The sequence below is a fragment of the Toxorhynchites rutilus genome, chromosome 2 (genome assembly GCF_029784135.1).
Source record: "Toxorhynchites rutilus septentrionalis strain SRP chromosome 2, ASM2978413v1, whole genome shotgun sequence".
NCBI classification, from domain to species: Eukaryota; Metazoa; Arthropoda; class Insecta; order Diptera; family Culicidae; genus Toxorhynchites; species Toxorhynchites rutilus.
The window spans coordinates 140,078,666-140,101,828 of record NC_073745.1 but is presented as its reverse complement, the minus strand read 5'-3'; the positions used below and the strand labels follow the sequence as shown (position 1 = coordinate 140,101,828).

At 41.8% G+C, this 23,163-nt stretch overlaps 1 protein-coding gene across 5 annotated transcripts in view; it reads left to right on the top strand.

Moving 5' to 3' along the window:
• LOC129769182 (zinc finger protein jing homolog) overlaps positions 1-23,163 on the top strand; it is a 226,733-nt gene that overhangs the window by 186,014 nt on the left and 17,556 nt on the right. For 4 of the 5 annotated variants that reach the window (XM_055771271.1, XM_055771275.1, XM_055771274.1 and 1 more), the window contains 2 exons: positions 12,498-16,777; positions 16,846-16,987. In XM_055771271.1, coding sequence (XP_055627246.1) covers positions 12,689-16,777; positions 16,846-16,987 — 4,231 coding nt within the window. In that variant the 5' untranslated portion in view covers positions 12,498-12,688. The remainder of the gene's footprint in view (positions 1-12,497; positions 16,778-16,845; positions 16,988-23,163) is intronic. The other variant, XM_055771276.1, reaches the window with a different exon arrangement.

Genomic DNA, 23,163 nt, shown 5'->3' with positions numbered 1-23,163 from the left:
TCACCCAGCAGAATTTATGAACCTTTCTTATGCCTATTTAAGATAATTTTCGTAAACAAACATGATCAGTTTTAAGTAGAGAAAAAAGAAAAAATTTAAGGGAAATTGGTATCAATTAGTGATGAAACGGATAGTAGTTTGTCTGAATACCATATAGCTACAAGACCTGATAGCCGGATGTCTGGCAGTCGGATATTCGGCTTTTTATTTGCAAACTGGATGACACTGCGTTTCTCCGCGAAGCGAATAAAGGATTACAAATAAACACATTTTTACATAAAAATAATGCACTACGAATAAATTTCCCGTTTTCATGTATATCATTTAATAGAGATTCAAGTTTTCTGCAAGTCATCTTCAACAGGGTTTTTTCTGATAAGGATTTAACTACTTAGGAGAAGATCAGAATTACTTAATTGCATCCTTTTTAGACCCGAGGATCAAGTCAGACTATTTAGGAGTTCTTGAAACGTAAACAGTCTTGCTGGAAATATTATTGGAGTACATAAAATATCTTGCGACGAATCTTCTGAGAGTAACAGCTCATTGTCGTCTTCAAGACCTGTAAATGAAACAAAAGAGACGAAATTGAATCAAACCTTATACCGCTTTGTCTCGAAGTCTCTCTTAAGCTTTGTTGGCCATTAAACAGAGTCTCATTACTCAAAATGCTACTTTTTCGCGGAATTAATGTGGTTTTTAGATACAAAAACTAAAAATATGTTTGATTACATTTGTCTCAAATTCCGAACAGCAAAAATGCAATTTTCTTCTAAAAATCATAACCTTTGAGCTACTAGACCGATTCAGATGATCGATGTATAAAATTAAACCAAATAACATATTTTTCTTTGGAAAAATACTATACCCCAAAAAATGTAATTTGTTCTTCGAAACTTGATTCAAATTTCGAGAACATTTCATCGTTGCATATGCTTAATAATGTCAAAATGAAATAAAAAAAAATACCACAAAGAATGTCAGGATTTTTTTTTATTAAACTATTTATAACATTAAAGTTCAGTAAATTTACATTCAAAAGTGAAGTGTTCGGAATTTGAGACTGTTCGTACTTTGAGACAAAACGGTACACGAAACTTACGGCCCATCTTTTGGGACTGTTTCAACGAAGTGGCAAATGAAAATAATAGTTAGCGCTGAGTTCAGGAAAAAAAACCGTTGCTAACGAAATCGACGAAATGTGAATGACGATTGCGGTCGGTTCAAAATTTGGTGGTCATTAAAATCTAAGCAATCAATCGAGGGCAAGGATTCCTAGAGTTTATCTTTCACCTCTTGGCAGTAGTATTACAGCGAAGACTGTTCTCTAATGTAAGTTGGTCTGATGTACGAAGCAAAATCATTATCAACATCTGAATATTTATTATTTATTCATCATAATTTACCACTGGGTAATTTTTAGTACTGTTCATAAATCAATGTTATGAGTAAATATTAATTTAAAAAAACAATTTGGCATTTCAGTAACAAAACCTTATTTTTAATTATGGATAAATGGTTTTGCTATGCTATACTAGCTTGCTAATTTTGTTATGATTTATGTTGTGTTAATGATTAATTGTTAATTTTTCCAATATCCGGTATCCGTCCGGATAGCAAATATGGGCCGGATAGACCAGATATCCTTTTCATCTCTAGTATCAATGTTTATTTTGTAGTTTCTATGTTTGACTTACTTACTTACCTCTGAATTTTGTTCTCGAAACATGTTCACGAATCGATAAACATATTTCCTGAAATGTTTCAATCAGCTAAATGTACCGATCGGCGTCATTGTTTACGTTTGTGAAATGTCCATTAGATACAAATTCAACCATGTATCGATATGCGTCGGAAGTTTCCAGAACTAATTGAATTCAACTTTATTGAATAATTCCGTCATCCAGATTGAGATCCAAAATGAAAACTGCACATGAAACATTTATTTTAAAAAGTTTAAATATTTTATTTTTTTTTAAATGTGAGCTTTATTTCTTTCCGTTTCAACTAGGTTAGTACTTGTTTTGAAAATATGAAACGTAATATTATTTGGTTTATATAGGACATATTCACAAAGCATTGAGAAGAAACCAATGCTACCCCATTTCACGGTACTTATTTGTTTGAAAACTTACTGGAAACATAATTCATACTCCAAAAACTATTTCTGCATTGCTTATTTTTACTTCTAAGACATCTGAAAAAGTTACGTTATATCGAGGTCAAAGTTACGCTATATCGAGTTACGTTATATCGAGGTTGCTTTATATCGAGGTTGCCTCATATCGAGGTATGACTGTACTTGTGCACCTAATAGTCGAAAGAATTCCCAATTTTGGACACGTTCTTATAAATGATTACTCTCAGTTAAAAAAGATCCCATGGAGATTAAAAGGGCTTTTTGAGTTGTCTTCATTATATCGAGAAATCGGAGAGGTTCAGGACAGAACCGACCACTTTTTGAAATGAAACAACACCCTCCAATTATGCGAGAATATAATTTGCGGCGCAAAAGTTCACTAGAGCGATGCAATGTTCATTCATTTCTGCAGATCATCGACCGACAAAATTTAACTCTTACTATTCCTGAACCGAAAATAAAACCAGTCGCGACGGCAGGCCGAAAGATTTAAATACCTGCGCGGCGCGATTCACCGGTTTCATTCGCCCGGATTGTTGTTTATGCTGCAGCATCATCAGCAGCAGCTCTATTCGTTGTCTATTCTGTGTTTCGCCCCAATCTTTTTTTCTTCCCACCAACGTAGTTCCACGAACTCACCGTGCGCTCGAGTCCGTTGATCCTAAGACCTACTAAACAAACGATAAAGACCCGAACCTCGCAAACTCTGCTGCTCGGGACAAGTAGTCTAGTAGCGTATAAGGAGGAACTGCGCGTCCACCACACACGTGCACCACACTTTGGTGATGATGCTGGATCGAACTAAAGATGCGTGGATTCGGTGGTGTTTCCACGCAGTTTCCACCACATGCACCTTCTTTTTCCAGAACCGGTTTCTTCAAGCGATACTTGTTCTTTCTACTGCGGTTCAATTGGTGTGAGGTGAGGGACGATAGGGAGGCAGTCTTTTTTCTCATGTTTTGTAAATTTTCATCATCTGCTGGTTAGTTTCTGTTCGAATCCACTTTGCACCTTCGGTTGATGCCGTTGCCGTGCTCCTTCTCTCAAATAAATGGTTCACAACTCTCCGTAACATATGATGGAGAGCAGTGGAAAGAACTGGGTTATTGCGTGGTAAATTATTTTCTTCGTCTGGTGTTTTCGACTAATAGTCCCGTCACTGCATTCGTCCAATCTTAACTGAGTCCTTAACATCCCTCACACAAAACCAGAAGGCTTCGCGTGTTTCTCGTAACGTCTGGGACCGAAGAAATTCTGACGAATTCGTCTCGATGATTCGCGCTTACTTGCTAGGCTGATTTCGACTGCATGTCTGCCCAGATCCGCATTCGTCGTTCGTGCAGCCAAATTATTAACATCACGCGAAACTCACGGAAATTAATGCGCATTTACAGTGGGGATCGTGCGCTTCAAGCTATACCGGGAGCAGCGCGCCTGGAGAGTCTAGATGGGAATATTGCATGCCGGGTCGGTTTCACTTTTGTTTTGATCTTTCATGGCGTGTGTTCCCGAAAGGTCGGTCCCCGCAGAGACGTCGCGACGCCTTTGATAGCGTCAAAATATGGGAAGAAAACAGCAAAAAAAGGAGTCTACATCCGTGCCAATGACTTCCCTCTCTCTCTCTCTCAGACGGAGCGACTTTATTGACTTTTCTTCCATCTCGAGTCAATAAAAATATGACCCATTCTGTCCCGTTCGACAGCTGCTGCTGCTAATTAAGATTAGGGAGAGTTCTGTTCCTAATGTTTATAATTTATTGCCCATCTGCCACCGTCGCCGCCGGTCTGACTGAGATTCGTGTGGTCAAAGCTCCGACTCACAGTCGGATGGCGTGGACGGCGCTAGAAAAGGTGCAAAATTCATTGCAGTGACAGGAATTATTGCATTCAAGATGAGTGAACGATGATAACGAAAGGTTAAAATAAATTTTTAGGTGTGCAATTGTGTGATTGTCTTTTTCCAATGAAGGCTTTAAGTGGTTTATACTATAAAGTAGAACATAGGAATACGGAATTTTCAATTTGTGCCTGCATCTAAAATTTTATCTCGATTTATTTTAATTTTCTGCTTCGCAATGAAGAAATCTGTGGTCGAAGTTCACGGAATGCTCCCGAATGCTTATGGATAGTGAGTGTTTTCAACACTTCATGAACTATGACTTGGGAGTCGACGACCGATGTAGCGATAGAAGATTTTTCGAAGATGCAGATTTGGAAGCGTTACTTGATCATGGTTGCAAAAGCAATGTTTTTGGTCGAAATAAACATTTCACCTTTTTTTCTCTCTTTTTATCTAACTCGGCCTTACACATGCTTTTTTGCGTGTATGATTCTCGAAATAAATCCATTGCTCATCTCCAGAAATAATTCGATGCAGAAAACTCGTATTTTGTTGTCGTTGAAGAAACATTTCATTAATGGTTTTTTGACGTTCGATGCTTTGCTTTTGAACAGTCGGTCGATGTACATTCAATGCAGAAGCCAATTCTGATTGAGATTCACGTCGAACGATCTTGATCAAGTCAGCGGCGACTGTCAGCCAGCGTTGCCAATGTTCCAGTTTAAACTGGATTCTTCCAGTTTTTTTCCTCGATCCAGTCAAACAGTCAAACCCTAAAATCTTCCAGTTTTTCAAATATTGTCCAGTTTGATCCAGCTTTTTTATATGTGTGCTTCAGTTCTACCAATTTTATGTAAAATAAATTCACAATGCATTAATATTATCCGTTCCTCATCCTTCCTATTCTTTGACCAATTTTAGTTCGATCGATCCAAGATGTATTTACCTTGGTGAACATCTACATCCGTTCTCATCAATTGGCCATTTCACGAAATGAAAATCAGAAAATCTTTTGTGTCACAACATGCGGCAAAGATTATCTTTAGGTAACCTGATAAGAAAAACCTGTACACTTTTTTTTTGGACTGGCTATATATTCAATTATTTATCGCATCTTTTTAAATCAAAATCCACGATGATGGAAAATTAACTGTGGGAAACTTGAGAAGGTAACTGAGAGAACTCCTTTAAAATCAATAATCCCGGCGATATCTCATGTTATTCATAGCGTATACACTTTATAAAACTTCATTCGCATTATCTTTTGAAAATTTAAGAAGCCGAGAGAACTCCTCTAGAAACAATCGTCCCGGAGATATGTAACCATTATGCATTGCGCGTACACTTTATAGAAATTAATTCGCCACGGAGGAGAGTTATCTTTTGGTAACCTGAGAAGGTAACCGAGAGAACACCTCTAATACCAATATTCCCGGCGATATATTCCATTATTAATCGCGCGTACTCTGTATCGAACTTCATTCGCGACAGCAGGGAGTTATCTTTTTTTACGTAATAGCCATGGATAATAACTATTACAACCGTTCTCCTTAGGGGCTTTGGGCCCTCTGCTCTGTTTCGCAATAGTTTCAAATGCTTTTTCGGAGATGCCACATGTCCATCATTCGCAGGCAGAGTTTTTTTTTATTGTTGAGCAATAAATACGAGATTTTTCAAGTTTTATACAAATATAACCACATTTCCTAGAGGTTCTAGAAAAAAAATCCTCAAATATTATTTCACAGTAATCTTCGAGTTATGGAAAACATTATTTTGATCTGCTCGAATGTTCAATTAATGATTTTTTCGCTATTTATGAACCACTTATAAACACAGGCCGGACTTTGATTATCCGGAATTTTAGACTCGACTATCCGGAGTATTTTATTTTAGATTTTCGGAAATTTTGAATAATTTGTATAATAATTCTATATTGAATAGCTAATATGGGTATCAAAAGAAAGGGCTTAGAATGCAGTTATTTATGAAAAAATCAAATCCAAGATGGCGGTCACTACAAAATAGCGGATTAAATATTTTCTCAGAACCCCATCAATATGGGTATCAAACGAAAGGGCTTGATTAGTAGAACACAGTTATTTATGAAAAATGCAAATCCAACATGGCGGCTACTACAAAATGGCGGATTGCATATTTTCTCAGAACCCCATCAATATGGGTATCAAATGAAAGGGCTTGGTTAGTAAAACACAGTTATTTATGAAAAATGCAAATCCAAAATGACCGCCACCGCAAGATGGCGCCATATATATTTTTCTCACAACCCCATCAATATGGGTATCAAATGAAAGAGCTTGACTAGTAGAATACAGTTATTCATGTAAAATGCAAATCTAAGATGGCGGCCACTACAAAATGGCGGATTACATATATTTTCTTAACACCCCATCAATATGGGTATCTAATGAAAGGGCTTGACTAGTAGAATACAGTTATTTATGAAAAATTCAAATCCAAAATCGCCACCCCCACAAAATGGCGCCATATATAATTTTTTCACAACTCCATCAATATGGGTATCAAATGAAAGGGCTTTACTAGTAGAATACAGTTATTTATGAAAAATGTAAATCTAAGATGGCGGCCACTACAAAATGACGGATTACCTATTTTCTCAGAACTCCATCAATATGGGTATCAAATGAAAATGCTTGACTAGTAGAACACAGTTATTTATGAAAAATGCCCAAAATGTATCAAAAGAAAGTTCTCGACTAGTAGAACATAGCAGATGATAAAAAATCCAATTTCAAGATGGCCGCAGTCCCCAAACAATTACAGGGAAACTTCGATATAACGTACCCTCGTTATAACGTACCCTCGATATAACGTACATTTTACCTCGATATAACGTAGACATTTCCAAAGTGTGAAGGAAAATTTTTTTCAATATTTTTTTTTATAGAACAATGAATTATCTGTATTGTGATGCTAAAACAAGTTTTGTACCTTCAATCAATCCCGAAATACAGCTGGTTTTGTGATTCCGGATTCTAAATCAATCAATCTTTAATCAACAGTACGAAGGGAAACATCATGAGAAAGGCTGGGTTCGTCTTCTGATTGAAGTTATTCATTAAATGTACTAAAACAGCAACATAATAATGTATTATAGACCACGTTTGTGAGTACTTTATTATGCTTCGATATAACGTACAATTCGATTCAACGTATAATTTTGAAAGTGAAATGTACGTTATATCGAAGTTTACCTGTAATTACTTTTTGAATGGTTTCATTCAGCTTGACCTGTTTCTATGTATGTTTGAATGTTTGTTGGGTTGTCCCACATTAATAGAAAATTGACCCCGTTCCTGTTGAATGATTGATCTGAAATTTGGAGCATACATTGAATTCTACTGTCATTATAAAACTCCGTATTCCATGATCTTGAAAAATTCAGTTTGGCCGCCGCAAAAAAAATGGCTGAATGGCTTGATTTGGAGAATGCACTACACTATGAACAACATAAATCCGAAAAGATCGCCGCCACAAAATGGTCGACTTTGTACTTTTTGCAATCCCCTCAATATTGGTATCAAATGAAATGATTTGACTAATAGAATACAGTACAGGTCGAACTCGAATATACAGACTCGATTATATGTGATTCGATTATATACAATTTTGGATTCGATTATATTCAGTTTGGGAAAAAAATATTTTTTTATATTTCAAATATGACTTATTGCATGAAGAAATGTATACTTTCAACGTTAAGGTGAAGTTTAAGCGGTTATTACATGTACAGTGGGGTAAAATCGTGATTTTTGAAGATTTTGCTTGAATTTTCATCAGGAATTGTTTATATCGATATTGCAGCCAAATTAATAAAGATAGAAGTTGTGCGCCAAAGAACAAATTGTGGAGCGGTTAAAGAACTTCATTTTAATTGATAGAAACAATCTAGTTTAATATAATTTTTTAGGATTGAATAATTGATAACACATTAAAAAATTGTTAACTTTTGAGTGTTTCACTTCCAAAATGTTATTGAAATTCACTAGTTTAGTTGTTCCACTACTATATCCTGTGCTAAATTTTCTCACCTTTCAAATGAAATCATCAGAATCGTCTTCCGTAGCGTACTTTTTAATTTTTAATGTATGAAGCAACAGAGTCCGAAAAAAAAGTTCTCTGTCTCTGTCATTGTTCAAATTCGAACATAGGATTTTTTTCATCAAATATGATCATCTATCACCTAATGAGAGAATCTGGATAAATTATTTTTTTTCATGTGAGAAAGGTGTTTTCTGATTTTAAGGGGATGAATCAAAAATCAAATTCCTCTTTTATTTTCAAAAAACGAAAAATACATGCAAAAGAAACAAAGAAAAAAAATTATTTTGACTCGATTATCCGGAGTGAAAAAAAAATCAATACTCCGGATAATCGAGTCCGACCTGTACTACACGAAGCTTCGAAGGAAATTCTATTTCTCAAGCATTGGAATGGGTAAAAAATTTTTTGATATACCAAAGACAAAGCCGAACCTATAAACCAAAGCCGAACTTCTTAAAATAAAACTATTTTACAAGATCCAGTTTTTTTTAATGGCAATCTTCCAGCTGTTTCTAATGGCTCTAATGGTTTTGAATACTTTTTTGTACAACATTTTGATGAAAAAACGAAGAGGGTCGAGGTAGCGACCGGGTAATTTGGCCTGGTTGCGCTCTCCATAGTCTTCGTGCCCGATAATTTAAGTATGGTTCATAACCGATGATAGTCTGCTAATAACTATAACTTAGCCTTTTGCGTCATATGCTTTGAACCCTGACCTGTAGATTTTTTTCAGCTAGGAGCGTTACATTCGCTAAAAATTGATTTTTATTCCAGTTGCGTAGTGCAGGGCGAACCCAATTATATACAGTATCCATTTTCTCGTTATCCCCGAGCGAGAGAAAGTAATGCGACTGCCTTTTTTTCGACTTTCTCAAATATATTCAAAATGAACATGCAACTAATACCGTACCTTAATCCTACGTCAATTATGCCGTAACTCACGACTTTTTTTCATGGAGAAAAACAAATATTTATGGCCACGTCCATACTTACTGATGTGATTCTGAAAACGGGAACTCTGAACTATTCGGCGAAACCGGATTTATTGGGTTGGGAAATAAGTGCGTAGCGTTTTTACCGAAGCCTTTTATTAAAAAAAAAAAATTGTTATATCAATACAACGTATATCCTGGTGCAATTGTGTTCGGTGGAGGCACAGCGTCGATTTGCATGCCGTGTTGTGGAGAGTGCTTCTGTATGTTTGCATCATACGCACAAATTTTTGATTAAATAAAAGTGTTGATAGAACAAAATGTAATCGCATGTGAATTTCATTCGCAATTATATTGCGCTATCCGCTATCACTTCAAAACTACTATACTACTTTATGTCATACCCTAAAAGTACCCATGGGTACCCAAAAGTACCCAAGTACCCAAGCCAAACATCATTTTGGGTTTTTTTAAAAAAAAAATCAACGATACTGAAATGTCAAAATAGTCTACCAATTAACGAAATTTCACGTAGTATTGACTGGAATACCGAAAAAACTTTTTGAAAAAACTTCAACATTGAAATACTTTAATTTCGAATGGGTGTATATTTTTTTTGTGCCCATCATTGTAAGGGAGAAACAAAATAAATTGTGATTAGAATTGATTTCTATGACAAGCGCCGTGTTGCTCAGATTTGCTGTTTGTAATATCTTTGTGTTTCCAAGCGTTAAAAAATGGTTTAATGGGAGAAAAATCGAATCAAATGGGAATGTAAGGAATGTAAAACTGGGATTTCTCCCTAAATTAATTTATAAATATCAATGGACTATTCAGAAAAAACTACTTTTGCCGAAGTTCTTTTTTTGTGAGCTTCTTTCTTGCAGAGAAAACCTCATCTGAATGTCATCGATTGGCGAAGATACTTTTTTGAATTAAAGGAACGACCTGGACTTGAAAAAAAAATCAAGTCATTGAGTTGGAAGCACTACTCGATCAAAACTCGTTGCTAACGCAATGTAATTTTGCAAAATTATTAGTAATGAATTAAGCAGTAATTACCAAACATTTAAAAAAAAGTAGCGGGCAGGTATGGCAGGTGTGGTAAATCGCATCGAAATTCGTTTAACAACACTTATTCATAGATAAAACTCACCCTTCTATTCTCCGTTTATGCCTCACTTTATTTGAGACAAAAAACATTCACCTATCATCTTCGCAAAGTTCATTCTCGATTTGAACGGAAAAATACTGTCTCGATTCCGCTCATCTATTCTCAGAGAATTTTGCATTCTCTCATTTGCCTCTTGGAATGACGTTAGATGGTGAGAGAATCAAATCGGAAACTTTTGCTTGAGCCAGCGAGTGTCTCTGTACAATCATTCGTTTTTCACTCAAATAGCAATCATTGAAGCCTCGATCGCGGCAGTAAAATGATGCCATTTCCTGTTCATGAGAGTCAAATGCGCAAATAATGAGCTATTTTGAAAGCTTAAAAATGGTTTGTATGTATGCGTGCAGACATCTCTTTCTGTTTTCTTTTCTCTTTTCATTTGGAATTATGCAAAAAAAAAAAGTTCATACGACGTCGATGGGGATCGAACCAAGGCCGGCTGGAATTCAAAGTTACTTTACACGACCACGCTATTCATATAGCTGCCAGCGCTATTATAAAGAAACGTGATAATATTACACCTCATCATAAAATTTAGTTGGAAGGTGTTTTCTAAGACGATAAAGAAGAACATGAACGAGAATATATCTTTCTCTGTCTGGGCTGTGTATTTGGCAAACTATACGTAAAGCTCTCATATGCTTTCATTTAAATGTGTCTCCTGTTTCGCTCCCTCGTATTGGCTCTAGCATATATATTATACAAATAATACACATGTATTGGGGAGTAGAACATTTTATGTTATCTTTCAGCTCATTTAATGTAATAAATCGGGATACCAGAACATGTGCTAAAATTAACTTTGGGTGTAGTATGAAACGATCTAAGCCAACGCAAAAGACCATATTAACGCAAGTTATTGGTGAGCAGGAATGTGGATTCATGTGCACTTGAATGCTGACAAGGAAAAGAGTACAAGGGAAAATAAAATACATACACACAGATTCATTCTATTTTGACTCACTCGTTATTTTGTTTCGTGCGATCCTTCCAAAGGAATATTCATTCATTGAATGTTGTTTTCCACTCTTTGTTTTGTTATGTTCACTCTTAGTTCCGAATGACGATGGCCGGAGAGTGAAAAATGATTAATCCTGCAATCTCATGATTGCTTGCTGCATTCTTTTCGCCATGATTATTCTGAGCAGATACAAGAGTGATCTATAATTAGGTGTGGAGGAATGAGCGAATGAACTTTTCCATACTTGATGGTAACCCTGGCGAGAAGTCGAAAGTCAATATGTTAACAAGAAACTACAATGCCGAAGCCAAATATCCACCAAGGTAACCATAGAATGATCAACCAAATGCTCTGTATCGGTTGAGAACTATTTAGAAAACACTTGAAATAAAGTTTTTTAATCATATGCCCTTATTGTATTGGTATGAAATATGTGTTTTCGGCATTTCGATTCGAAATATTTCAGATTGAAAATAAACTAATCCATCCAATTCCACAAAGGATGATTTGGTCTGTTTTAAAATCTTAAAAATGAACAATATTATAATAAAACTTCGGTTGGTTGGAACTCGTCGTACAAAGTCACAAATCACCAAATCTTCATTGTTAACACCTTGCCAGGAGCGGGGTGACACGCTACAGGCACAACTCGCTCGCTCTTCTTTTTTTGCCAATTTGCTCCTATTTTATGACCCCTCATGTTTAATTTATAGTCCAACGCGCGCGGCTTCCGAAGCCGCGGCATGAATGGCCCCGCAAACTTACTCCAGATTGCAAATCGGGCACGGCATGGTCCGACTAACGTTGCGTTGCTGCTGCTATCCTGACGAAAACCGGTTTTGGCCACAACGATTAATCGAAAAAAATTGGTATGCTAAAGAGCGCAGCGCGTATACATATGGCGGGGTGGATGTGACATCACAGCCCGAAACATGCCAAAAATTAGCATGGGCGTTAGTTCACACCGATTTTCTAGGCGTTTCTATGGTGGTTTGAAATACACGGGAAATCTTCTACGCGATTAGCGATTGCTTCGAACGGCGCGTTTGTGAATGAAACGGTGTGAGATTGTCTGATAGCCCAAAAACATCCTACACATTTCCGGCTCGCGCGTCTCGATTTCAAACAACATGATTGCCACATACAGACAAACATTTTGGTAGTTTTTTTCTAAATGGGTAAACCTACTCCTTCTATAGATTGAGCACTTACTCATTCAGGTGGGCTCGACTCTTCTCCTATCCATTCATGGTTTTGTTTGGCGTATTTCAACAACAACGTGTGGGTCTCACGCTTCATTCATCACAGCATCACAGGAAATATACAAGTGACTAATTGTGCCTATCTTTCTTTCTTTCTCGCCCACAGTCGTGTACTGACGACGCTGAGTTGCATCAACGATCCCCGCGCAGCGCATCCGCAACTTTACACCTCAGGAAAGCTCCAGCAATGAATTGTGGTGTTGTGGTGGCGTAAAGCGAGACTGCAACGGAAGGTTCTAGGCGGAAGCGCGCGCCACATTCTTCAACCTCGACGCCGAAGCCGTCGAAGCAGCTTCCATGAGTACCAAAATGGCACCACACACACAAGCAACCAACTTGTCAATAAAACAGCAATACCAGCCCCACCAATGGCCGTGGAACACCAGCAACAACAATGCCAATGCCACCAATAGCAATAGTACAGCCCAAAACAACAATAGCAACAACACAGCCACTAGTAATAATAGCAACAACAGCCAGAACAACAGTTCATCCTCAGTCAATGCGATGAGTTTGACGCAACAGCAGCAACAATCACAAACGGGCCAGCAACAGAACACTGCCTTGGCTGCGGCTGTCGCAGCCGCTTCCGTATCAGTCACTCCGATCAACAAGCTGAAACGGCTACAATCGGCGGCGGTACAGTCGGAGGTCTGTGGAACCAGCAGAAGCAATAACACTGCCGTGGCAGTCGCCACCACTACCACAAACACCATACCCTGCAGCAGTAATGCCAACGGTGCCAAAAGGATACGTTCGAACAGCGTGGAGAAAGTCAACAAATCGGTTGGAACGAACACCACAGGCCTCAGCGGTCCACCCGGTCTAGTTGCGGTCGGATCGGCGTTGAATGGTGGTAGTGTAGGTGTAGCGACTTCGGCAGCCAATAAAAAGTTCACCCAGATGGCCATCGTTACCGCCAGCAACATCAACCATCATCAGCAGCAGCAGCACCAGCAAATCCATACGGCTGCTGGAACGACGACGACCATCACGAGAAATACGAAAAACTTCACTGCCAACGGAAACAGCGACCTTGCGAGCGCTAACAAAATAACAGGTTACTTCAAGTCCCAAATGAAAACCACGAACACTTTTAATAATCTAAAGAAAAATATTAAAACTATAGCGGGACGAGCCACGACCCTGAAGACGACCACGGCTTCCTCGACGACGACAGCGATGGCGGAAGCGGAAGCGGAAATCACGACCACCACCGAACTGATGACAACCACATCGACGGTGCTGCAGCAGAAGAGCATCATCAAGACCAGTGCCGGCCCGATAAAGGGTACCAACGCGAGTCTGGAGAAATATCTCAACCTTCTCCAGCAGCAGCAGCTGGTTAAGAAAACGGACCTCGATGTAAGGACCCTCACCACCACGATAAGCCCATCGACATCACTGAAGAAAGTGGAACGCAAGACGGCGCGAATAGCGCCGACCGTTTCACTTACCCGCAAAATCAGTCACACTAGCCAGGGCGTTATCGGGGTGGGACAGCCCAAAAAACCCGTAACCATTGCTCCTCGAACAGCGGACAACAGCATAGGTTTGAGTTTTAACCAACAACTGGTTTCCAACTCTGCGAATGGCGTTCCAAACAACGGTCAGAACAAGTCACAGCAGGAGCAAATTTTGAAAGCTCAACAGCCTACTGTGTTGCTGACAGCGATTCGAATTCCTCAACAGCAACAACAACAGCAGCAGCAGACGCAGTCGCAGCAATCTAGCCAAATTGTACAGTCGCAACAGTCTGCCGCCACTCAGGCCCAACTACAAGCCCAACAGGCGTTCAAACAAGTGGTCCAGCAACAGCCCCAAATCAGTAGTCCTCCTCGAACGCCCACAAAGTTGGGGTCCACTGTGTTCCAGTTTCACCCACAAGCCACAGCCGTCATGCCAAATTTGGTCCAGATACCTAACCTTGTCCCAACGCAACCCATTTCCTCGGCCCCCAAAATAAGCGCATCAGCTGCCAACAGTGTTACCTCGACCACCAGCAGCCCTTCGGCAGCAACAAGCCTCCTCATGAGCAATGCAACCCACGGATTGACAGCAACCCGGTTGAACAACGGAACAACGCAGCTATTCATGAATGGGGCAGTCATCAAGCTGCACCAAATCCAGCAACAACAACAGCAACAGCAACAAGCAACGGTGTCATCCGCACAGCAGACCCCAACCTCCCAGCAGAGTCTGTCAATGGAAACCGCAGTTAACATGAGTCTTAACGGGCTTCTATCAAAGCCACCCGGTCTGTCAAGCGCAGTCGCCCTGTCAGCATCCTCGTCTGTCAACCCGAATCAACAACAAACGCTGCAAAGTAAGACATATGCACTGCACGCGCAGCAGCCGACTCAGCTGTTCCAGCAGACAAACACTGCCACGGCCACTGCCTTTGCACCCCAACAGCTTTTCATGACCCCTACCGGAGGAATTCTTCTCAACGCAGCCGCTCTGCCAACGATGCTAACATCCGGATTGACCGCAGCGAGTCTCCAGCAGGCACTCAACCAGGCTGCCCAAGCCAACATACCGGCGCTTCATCCGATTCAACCCAGCCAACCTCAATCAACGCAGTTACCAAATATCACCGCAATTATCCAGCAGCAGCAGCAACAACAACAGCAGCAGCAGTCGCAATCTTCTCAGCCACAGCCAAACTATCATCAATTACTGGCCAATATCCCCCAAGCGGTTCTCCAGAATCTGCAAGCCTCTGCCAAACTCGGCCAAGGGCCTCATTTCGTTCCTATCTCATCCCACCTATTCCTCAACCAAACAACGCCTACCACCTTCACCAGTAACTCTTCGTCCGGCTCCTTAACCACCCCGATAACGATCTCCACTTCGTCCATCTGCTCTGGACCCACAACGATAGCGCAGCCGCTCTCTCCGCCACCGTTGGTTGCCACCGTTCCCACATTTACCACCACCCACAAACCCATCATGAACACGTTGAACAGTCAGAAGATCATCGCCATCGCCTCGACCAGCACAACAACGTCAGCCTCTGCCAAACCACCGCAGCCGCAGGTCATCAAACCCATCTCCAGCACCGAACCACCGAAACTGGTCCCGGTGCAAATGGGCAAACCGTCGATCTCGATCACTCCCGTGATGTCGTCGAGCCATCCACCAAAGCTGGTTGCCCCGTCGGCTCCGGTTCCGAAGCTAGTGCTATCCGCATCGGTCGCAACCAAAGCCACCCAAGCTACCGTTCCCCTCAAGGAGATCTCGAAACCAAATCTATCGCTGTCACAGCTGACGTCGTTGGCTCCAGCTCCTCCGCCGATCGCTCCGATTACCATCCCATCGCCAGCGACATTGGTCTCCTCGCGGGCGCTCGAGAACAATTCACCACCGGCGCTGAATCCACTCTCGTTGGACTGTGGTAGCAGCAATGACAGTGGTATTGTTGCCAACTCCAGCGACACCGAGGACAAGTCGCTAACCATTGATCTCTGCTCGCCCACAACTCCGGACTCTCCACCCCAGAAGAGACCAGCAGAAGTGGAAGAAGAAGACGAATGTCGTGATCAGGCCACCCTCTCTCCATCATCAATGCCCGAATTGGTGGAACAATGTCCCAAGAGTGACGAACCGATGGAACAGGACGACCATGGAGATCAGGCAGAAACCGAACCCGAACCTGAAGAAGCTACCGCGCTGGACGTTTCACCCGCCGCTCTGCCGCCCCCTCCTCAGCCCTCACCACCACCACTGTTTCTGCTAACCATGGCAATGGACAGTGCGGACAGTGCCAATCTACCTCCCAGCCAAAAATCTCCCAAGAGCTTGATCCTCGAGCAGATCAAGCTGAAACTGCCGGAGCAACCAGACGTCCAGCCACAGGAATCGATGTCCTCCGATCAGGATCTAACCAGCAGCCAGAGCCCCCTGGACGAGCAGCAGCCCCCCTCGACGGCTCCCTCCGAGTCGCATCGATCCACCACCCCGGCGGATCTTTCCCCGCCGAGCATCGATACGGACTTCCTGAACTTACCCGCACACTTGGCCGAATGTGCCAAGAGTCCAATCCTCTCGCAGCCGAAGACGATCCGCTTTCCGGCTCTAAACGGGGCGCATCACAATTTCGGCCGCAAAGGCTTCCGTCGGCTGTCGGATGGGCGGCTGTTTGGGGTTTGCTACTGGAGCAACTGTGACGCCCAGTTCGATAGCAGCTCGAAGCTGCTGGATCATCTGCAGATTCAACACGTCAACAGCCAGACCGGGCCGTTCGCTTGCCTGTGGGATGGCTGCAAGGTGCACAACAAGGAGTCCTGCAGCAGACGGTGGCTCGAGCGGCACGTTCTCTCGCACGGTGGCTCCAAGCCACACAAATGCATCGTAGCAGGTTGCGGAATGCGGTTCGGGTCGCAGGTGAGTGTTGTTATTGGCCCCCGAGATATCTTTGAGTATTTATTGGATATTATTGGTTTGATTTTTAGTTGGCCCTCGAGAAGCACGTCAACAATCACTTCAGCAGCACGGACAACGTCAGTGGGAACAAGCGATCGTCAGATCCGCCGCTGCCGAAACTTTTGCGCAAGAGTGGCAAAAAGTTGCGCTACCGCCGTCAACCGTGGTCAGGTGAGTCTATCGATTAGGGGATCCTAACGTAGAAATTGTGTTTAGAACAACCGCTCATTATGATTCATTCAATAATAATGACACTTCTGAAAAAGTGAACGTGAATTTCTTGTTTTTTATGACCAATCGTATCGCTTGGTATCGATGCTATTGTGATGTACTATATAGAGGACACTACCGATTATTGTAATCGGTACATGTATTCGAAGCTGGATTGAATCAATCCACCGATTTTTTCCATAACAGCTAAAGAATTCCTTCGTTGTTTTCAGAACGTTAATCGATTCGTGAGCGACTGGTGAATCTTGAAGTACAAAGTATTGAAACACTTCATATAATTTAAAGGAAATTTATTTTTCAATATACTCCCAAACGGACATTAATTTATTTCGAACATATTTTGTTAAAGGGCTTAAATATATCTCCCGGAAAGGCCTCTCCTTAAATTTCTATTGGATGTACAACTTAATTCGTTCCGTTTACCCAAGATTGTATATTGTATAATTCATCCGACAATGTGTTTGTGTTATCGAATAAAAACTTAGACAAGACAATACATACATGAAACATGACATAAATACATGAATGAAAACAATCATGCTCTCCTCAATCGATTCCTAAATCGGTCTGACGATTCTCCGAGCTCGAACACAGATTCCATAACAGAAAATCACGAATCATCACTGTCATCGGTTTATAATACCCGTACAGAGTTCGATGAAAACTTGGCTGTAGCAGAGATGATTGCCGCAAAGTCCTTCGGGGAACATGGATGTCAAGTTGAAGAACAACATGAACAGAATTGGGCCCGGGTTGTTTCCCTGCGGTACGCCGGAAGAGATGCACGAACCGAGTCGCACCCGAAGTATTTTTCCAGTCAAGTACGAGTTCAACCACGTTATCGCTCAAGGTGTTATAATAAATAGTCGAATAGCTGATTTTTGCTGCATTGCGACGTGTCGACATCTGTCAACCAAACATAAGTCACATGTCTTTGAGTTTTGTACAAGTTCAGTTTTTACTGCGTCGAAAATGTAGAGTTTCGTTGCAAATAAGCACCATTTGCGGGAAGCGCATCGAGTGCTATTTGAAGCATATGCACCATCGGCTGGATTTCGTAGAGCCATTTGAAAGTAGTGATTTCAGTGTTAAAGATAAAAAAGCGTGCCGGTCATCAGAAATAGATTGAAGTTGAAAAATAAGAGACATTCGTGATCGAGTAAAACGGTGCTTGCAGAAGCATAGCCGAGGCCGAACATCAACAGTGCTGAAGTAATGCTCTGTATTTGGTAGGTTCAAAAGGGTGTGATCCACACTGGAGACTTCTAAAGGCAACAATTGATCCGTTCAAAGCAAGCTTTTGCCGAAAAACGTCCGGATTATGCGGGCATACACGAGTCGATAATATTAATAACTTTCGGTCTCATGTGGCAGTTCGAGTTCAAAACAATTTGAAAAATAGTGGATGAGAAATTTCGGTTCACCCGCAATATACCCCACATCTTGCCCCTTCCGACTAACATCTGATCGATCGATGTAGAACGCTCAGAGTGGAATTCGCAGAACAGCGTATCAAAAATTGGCTGGATTCTTCCTGGCTTCAAAAGATAAACGCTTTTTTTTTCCAAAATATATATTTTGATCAAGGCTCATATGGCGTTAGCCTCGCGGGGCCGGGAGTTCAATACTTTGACAATTTTTCTTATTATCTATGTTAGTAATATGTAACCGATTACTCGCGGTTGGCTCGAGGTTAGTATTACAAGTGTTTCGTAATTGGGATGTTGCTGTCTCCAATGCTCTGTACGTGTGCCCGACACGGGATACTTCCTATTGGGATGCAGCTGACCCTTAATCAGCAACGCCCCCCTAGTCTGTACCTCATATCTAGCGTGGTGCGTCTTTCTCGACTCGAGGAATCCAGGATAGAATGGTCACTAGCCAGAGATGAACGCTTCTTTCGCGACGAAATCAGTAATTTGCCAGAAAATAGGAAAAAGTAGCAGCTAGCGACGGACTACATACCGTACTCGAAAAAAAAATGCAACTGACAAAAATAATCACCAAAATTCATTTTAAGTCGGAAATTTTAGAAACTTACATGGATTATTAAACACATATTAGCTATGTTTTTGCAAAGTTGGTTTGTTCAGCCTCCTCTCCTAGACTAAATGCTTGCACCATGGACCTAACGCTACCTATCAAAACCTGTGCAACACTTGCACCATCTTTCATACACACTTTCATCCACTCTTTCTTCAAATCCTGGTCGTTTTTGAAGACCTTCCTTGTTTTCCGGAGCTTGCCCTTCATAATTTTTCTATTGGGCGAGGTTCTGGCGAGTTTGGCGGCACAAAAACAGCATAGTTGGCTTCGTACCAATCCATCACCGGTTTTACGTAATGGCACGATGCAAGATCCGGCCAAAACGAAGTGTCACCTTCGTGAGACCGGAGGAAGGGCAGCAGGCGTTTCTGGAGGCATTCTTCTTTATATATTTGGCCGATGATGGTGCCGATCGTTATGTACAACTTGCGGAATTCACCGCGCCCACAGATCGACGGCACACTGAGTACTTCATGGCAAATTTGTCGACATTTTTCTTTCGGAACTTCTTCAGAACATTCAGGCGGGACTTGCAGACGAAAAACTTCAGGTCGGGGATCTGTTTGGCGGTACAGCTCCTTGGCGGATTGTTTGGGCACCGTATTTTGTGTTATTCGGTTAGACGCCTATTGCGTTTGAAGTAATCCATCATCTTCTATGCATTCACGGTGTCGATTGTCTTCGCTTTTCTTCCGTCACTAGCTAGCTCGCCGCTTAGTTGTCTGGGTATCCTTGAACGATTTTACCAAACGAGACGCGGTCGAATAGTCGATTCCCAACTGTTTTGCGATCCATCTGTTATGGTGGGTTTACATCAGGGAGATCTATAGCTATAGATGGATTTATTCACACGAAAATAGATGTAAACATTTCTTCGAGGGATATATAACTACTATGAATAGAATAAATTCAGGCATTTGTAAACACTGGTGAATTTCTCACTGGTGAGAAATCATTCTTGTTGGAAGCAGTTCTTCTTCAGGTTAATGAATTCACCGAAAACATGAATATATTCATTATATAAGTTCGCGCTAGTGTAAATGGTTGATGCGATTTCTATAAATCTCATCATATTTCTTCACAAGTGCTCCCTTGGCCGAGTGGTTAGCGTCACAACTAACATGCCGGGTGTTCGGGTTCGATTCCCGTTCTGGTCGGGGGAATTTTTCGTCAAAGAAATTTCCTCCGACTTGCACTGTGATCACGCGTATTCTAGAGCTTGCCACTCAGCATGCATTCAAGGCGTGTTACTTGGCATAGAAATCTCAACTAAGTACTAATAAAAATGACGCAAGTAATACTACGTTGAGACGGCGAAGTTCCTCTAGGAACGTTAGTACCATTGAAGAAGAAGATTTCTTCACAAGAATGTATCACTAGTCTAAACCCACCGTTAGATTCTCGATAATCATTTGACAGATTGTGACAAAAATTTACACATGTAAACATTACACTGTAAACTAGTTTTACGAAAAAGTTCATCAATGTTTACCCATGCAATAAAAAGCTATACACAACAGAAAGTGTTGCATTTTTTTCGAGTACAATCTTTAGTTGCTAGTATCCATTTTATACTATAGGAACAGTAGAAGCCATATTCATCCCGTAATACATGCGATAGAAATGCAAATTTTCGGTGAAACGGTGCATGTTGAGGCAACGGCTCAAGAGTGCCAGGATATGGCTTGGCGGACCCTACAGGATTGGCAGCGACTCACCACTTCAACGATCACTTGGTCATCGACGGACCAAATTCACACAAAATCGTTTCGTTTGCAGATTGAATAAACACGTCTGGATAGATTGGACTATTGATAACGACTGAATATTTATTTCTAGTTATAAGATTACAGTGCGTAGTGTTCTAGGTGTAAGTGTGCAGTTTGAACGAAACAATCGATATTCGCATTGCGATTAGTTGGCCTAATCGGAACTGGATTCTGCAGCTGTGACGATCCTGAACATCGCCGCCACCTTGAAATGCTCAATTTCAAAAAACCTAATGCTATAATTTATAGTATGTAACAAAATTCAAGTAAAGAGTTCAACTAAAGATTAATCTTTGCTCAACAATATGTGAACTAGTTCATTCTACTTCTTGACGTATCTACTGTCATTCTCCTCGTATTGGTGGTTGATAGCTGTCATCTCGGTCGGTGTCATTCCGCCTTTCGTCGTCTCTAATAACAGTATCTGAGTCTCGATCATAGCCAGGAAGCAGGCAAATTTTTGTTATCGGCCGCTTGACTATACCACGGGGCGTTTTCACGGTCACCACACGAATAAGCTGATCGTGGCCAGGATGGACATCGACAATGCGAGCGAGTGGCCATTTCACAGGATGCTGTTGTTCGTCGACGAGGATCACGAGCCGACCTGGATGGAACGCGTCGTTCGGCTTGTTGTTTTTGAACGAAAGCTGCAACTCTTGCAAATACTCGCTGCGCCAATGATGCCAAAATTTTTGGTATAGCCGTTGAGTTGCTTGATGACGGTCGAAAATGCTCACAGAGATCTTCGTCAGATCCAGCTCAGGTACCGCGTGCATGGTTGACCCAATTAGAAAGTGGGCAGGAGTTAGGCAAGCTAGGTCGTTTGGATCCTCTGAGAGTGGCACCAAAGGACGACTATTCATTGCTGCTTCTACTTGGGTCAGTAGTGTCGACATTTCTTCGAACGAGAGACGAGAATTCCCTAGCTGCTTGTACAAATGGGCTTTGGCGACTTTTACCGTCGCTTCCCAAAGTCCACCAAAATGAGGCGCCTTAGGTGGACACAGATGCCAGTTGATAGATTCCTTCGTGCAGAAGGAGTGGATCTCTTCGGCGTTGTTCCGCAGCAGTCGATGGATCTCCTCGAGCTCATTTTTCGCACCTTCGAAATTTTTTCCGTTGTCGGAGTAGACATCAGATGGTCGACCCCGACGGGACACGAATCTGCGGAACGCTGCTAGGAATGCTGCTGTCGACAGGTCTCCGACCAGTTCGATGTGAACTGCCTTTATGCTAAAGCACACGAAGATGCAAAGGTACGCTGGTAGGGCTAGCTTGTGGATTGCTCTCAAGTATACAGGTCCGGCGAAATCTACGCCGGCGATGCTGAATGGTCGAGCAGGTCGGATACGATGAATTGGAAGTTGTCCTAGTTGCTGGGTTTGTGGAACGGGATTTGCTCGGGTGCATCGGAAGCAGGCACGTATGACGCATTGAACTAACTGTCGCCCGCGGATGGGCCAAAATTTTTCACGCATGGAGGCCAGGGTGAGGCGGCCGCCACCGTGAATTAGTCGTAGCTGGTGAAGTATAGTGAGAAGACGTGTATAGGGGTGAGGATTAGGTAGGAGGATGGGATGCTTTGTTATGTATGGCTGCTCTAGCAAATTCAATCTACCTCCCACTCTGATGATGCCTTCTGGGTCGAGTATGGGGCAAAGACGGCGAATTGACGATTTTTTGGAAACTGCATTGCTGCTGCGGAGGTCTTTTAATTCTTCCTTAAATCCATCGAACTGGGCTAGCTTTACGAGTACTGATTCGGCAGCGGCAAACTCATCTCGTGTAAGTAGTTTGCTGTGGAGTGGACTACTACTAGAGGGTTGTGTTCGAATTTTCTCACGACAGTGGCGGACAAATCGAAGGCAGTATGCAGTGATGCTAACCATTCCTGTATACGTCGAGAAGCGATCAAAGTAGGGATTTACGCGAGATTCGTTTCTGATTGCTGCGGCCACTACGGCTTTACGACGCTCTTTCCCGTCTTCAGGGTACTCTGGTACTCTTTGACATGGCCATTGTTGTGTGGGTAGGAATAGCCATTTCGGTCCGTGCTTCCATTCCTGGCATTGAAAGAAATCGTCAATCTCCATGCCTCTGGATACCAAGTCAGCTGGATTTTGTTTGCCGGCTACGTGGTTCCAGTGTGCCCCGATGGTTGCTGACTGGATGGCAGAAACGCGATTAGCCACGAATGTCTTCCAACAGTTGGGTGGAGCGCGGATCCATTGAAGCGTTACGGTGGAGTCACACCAAAAGTAGGAATCAGAAATTTCGATGTGGAGTGCATCGGTTATT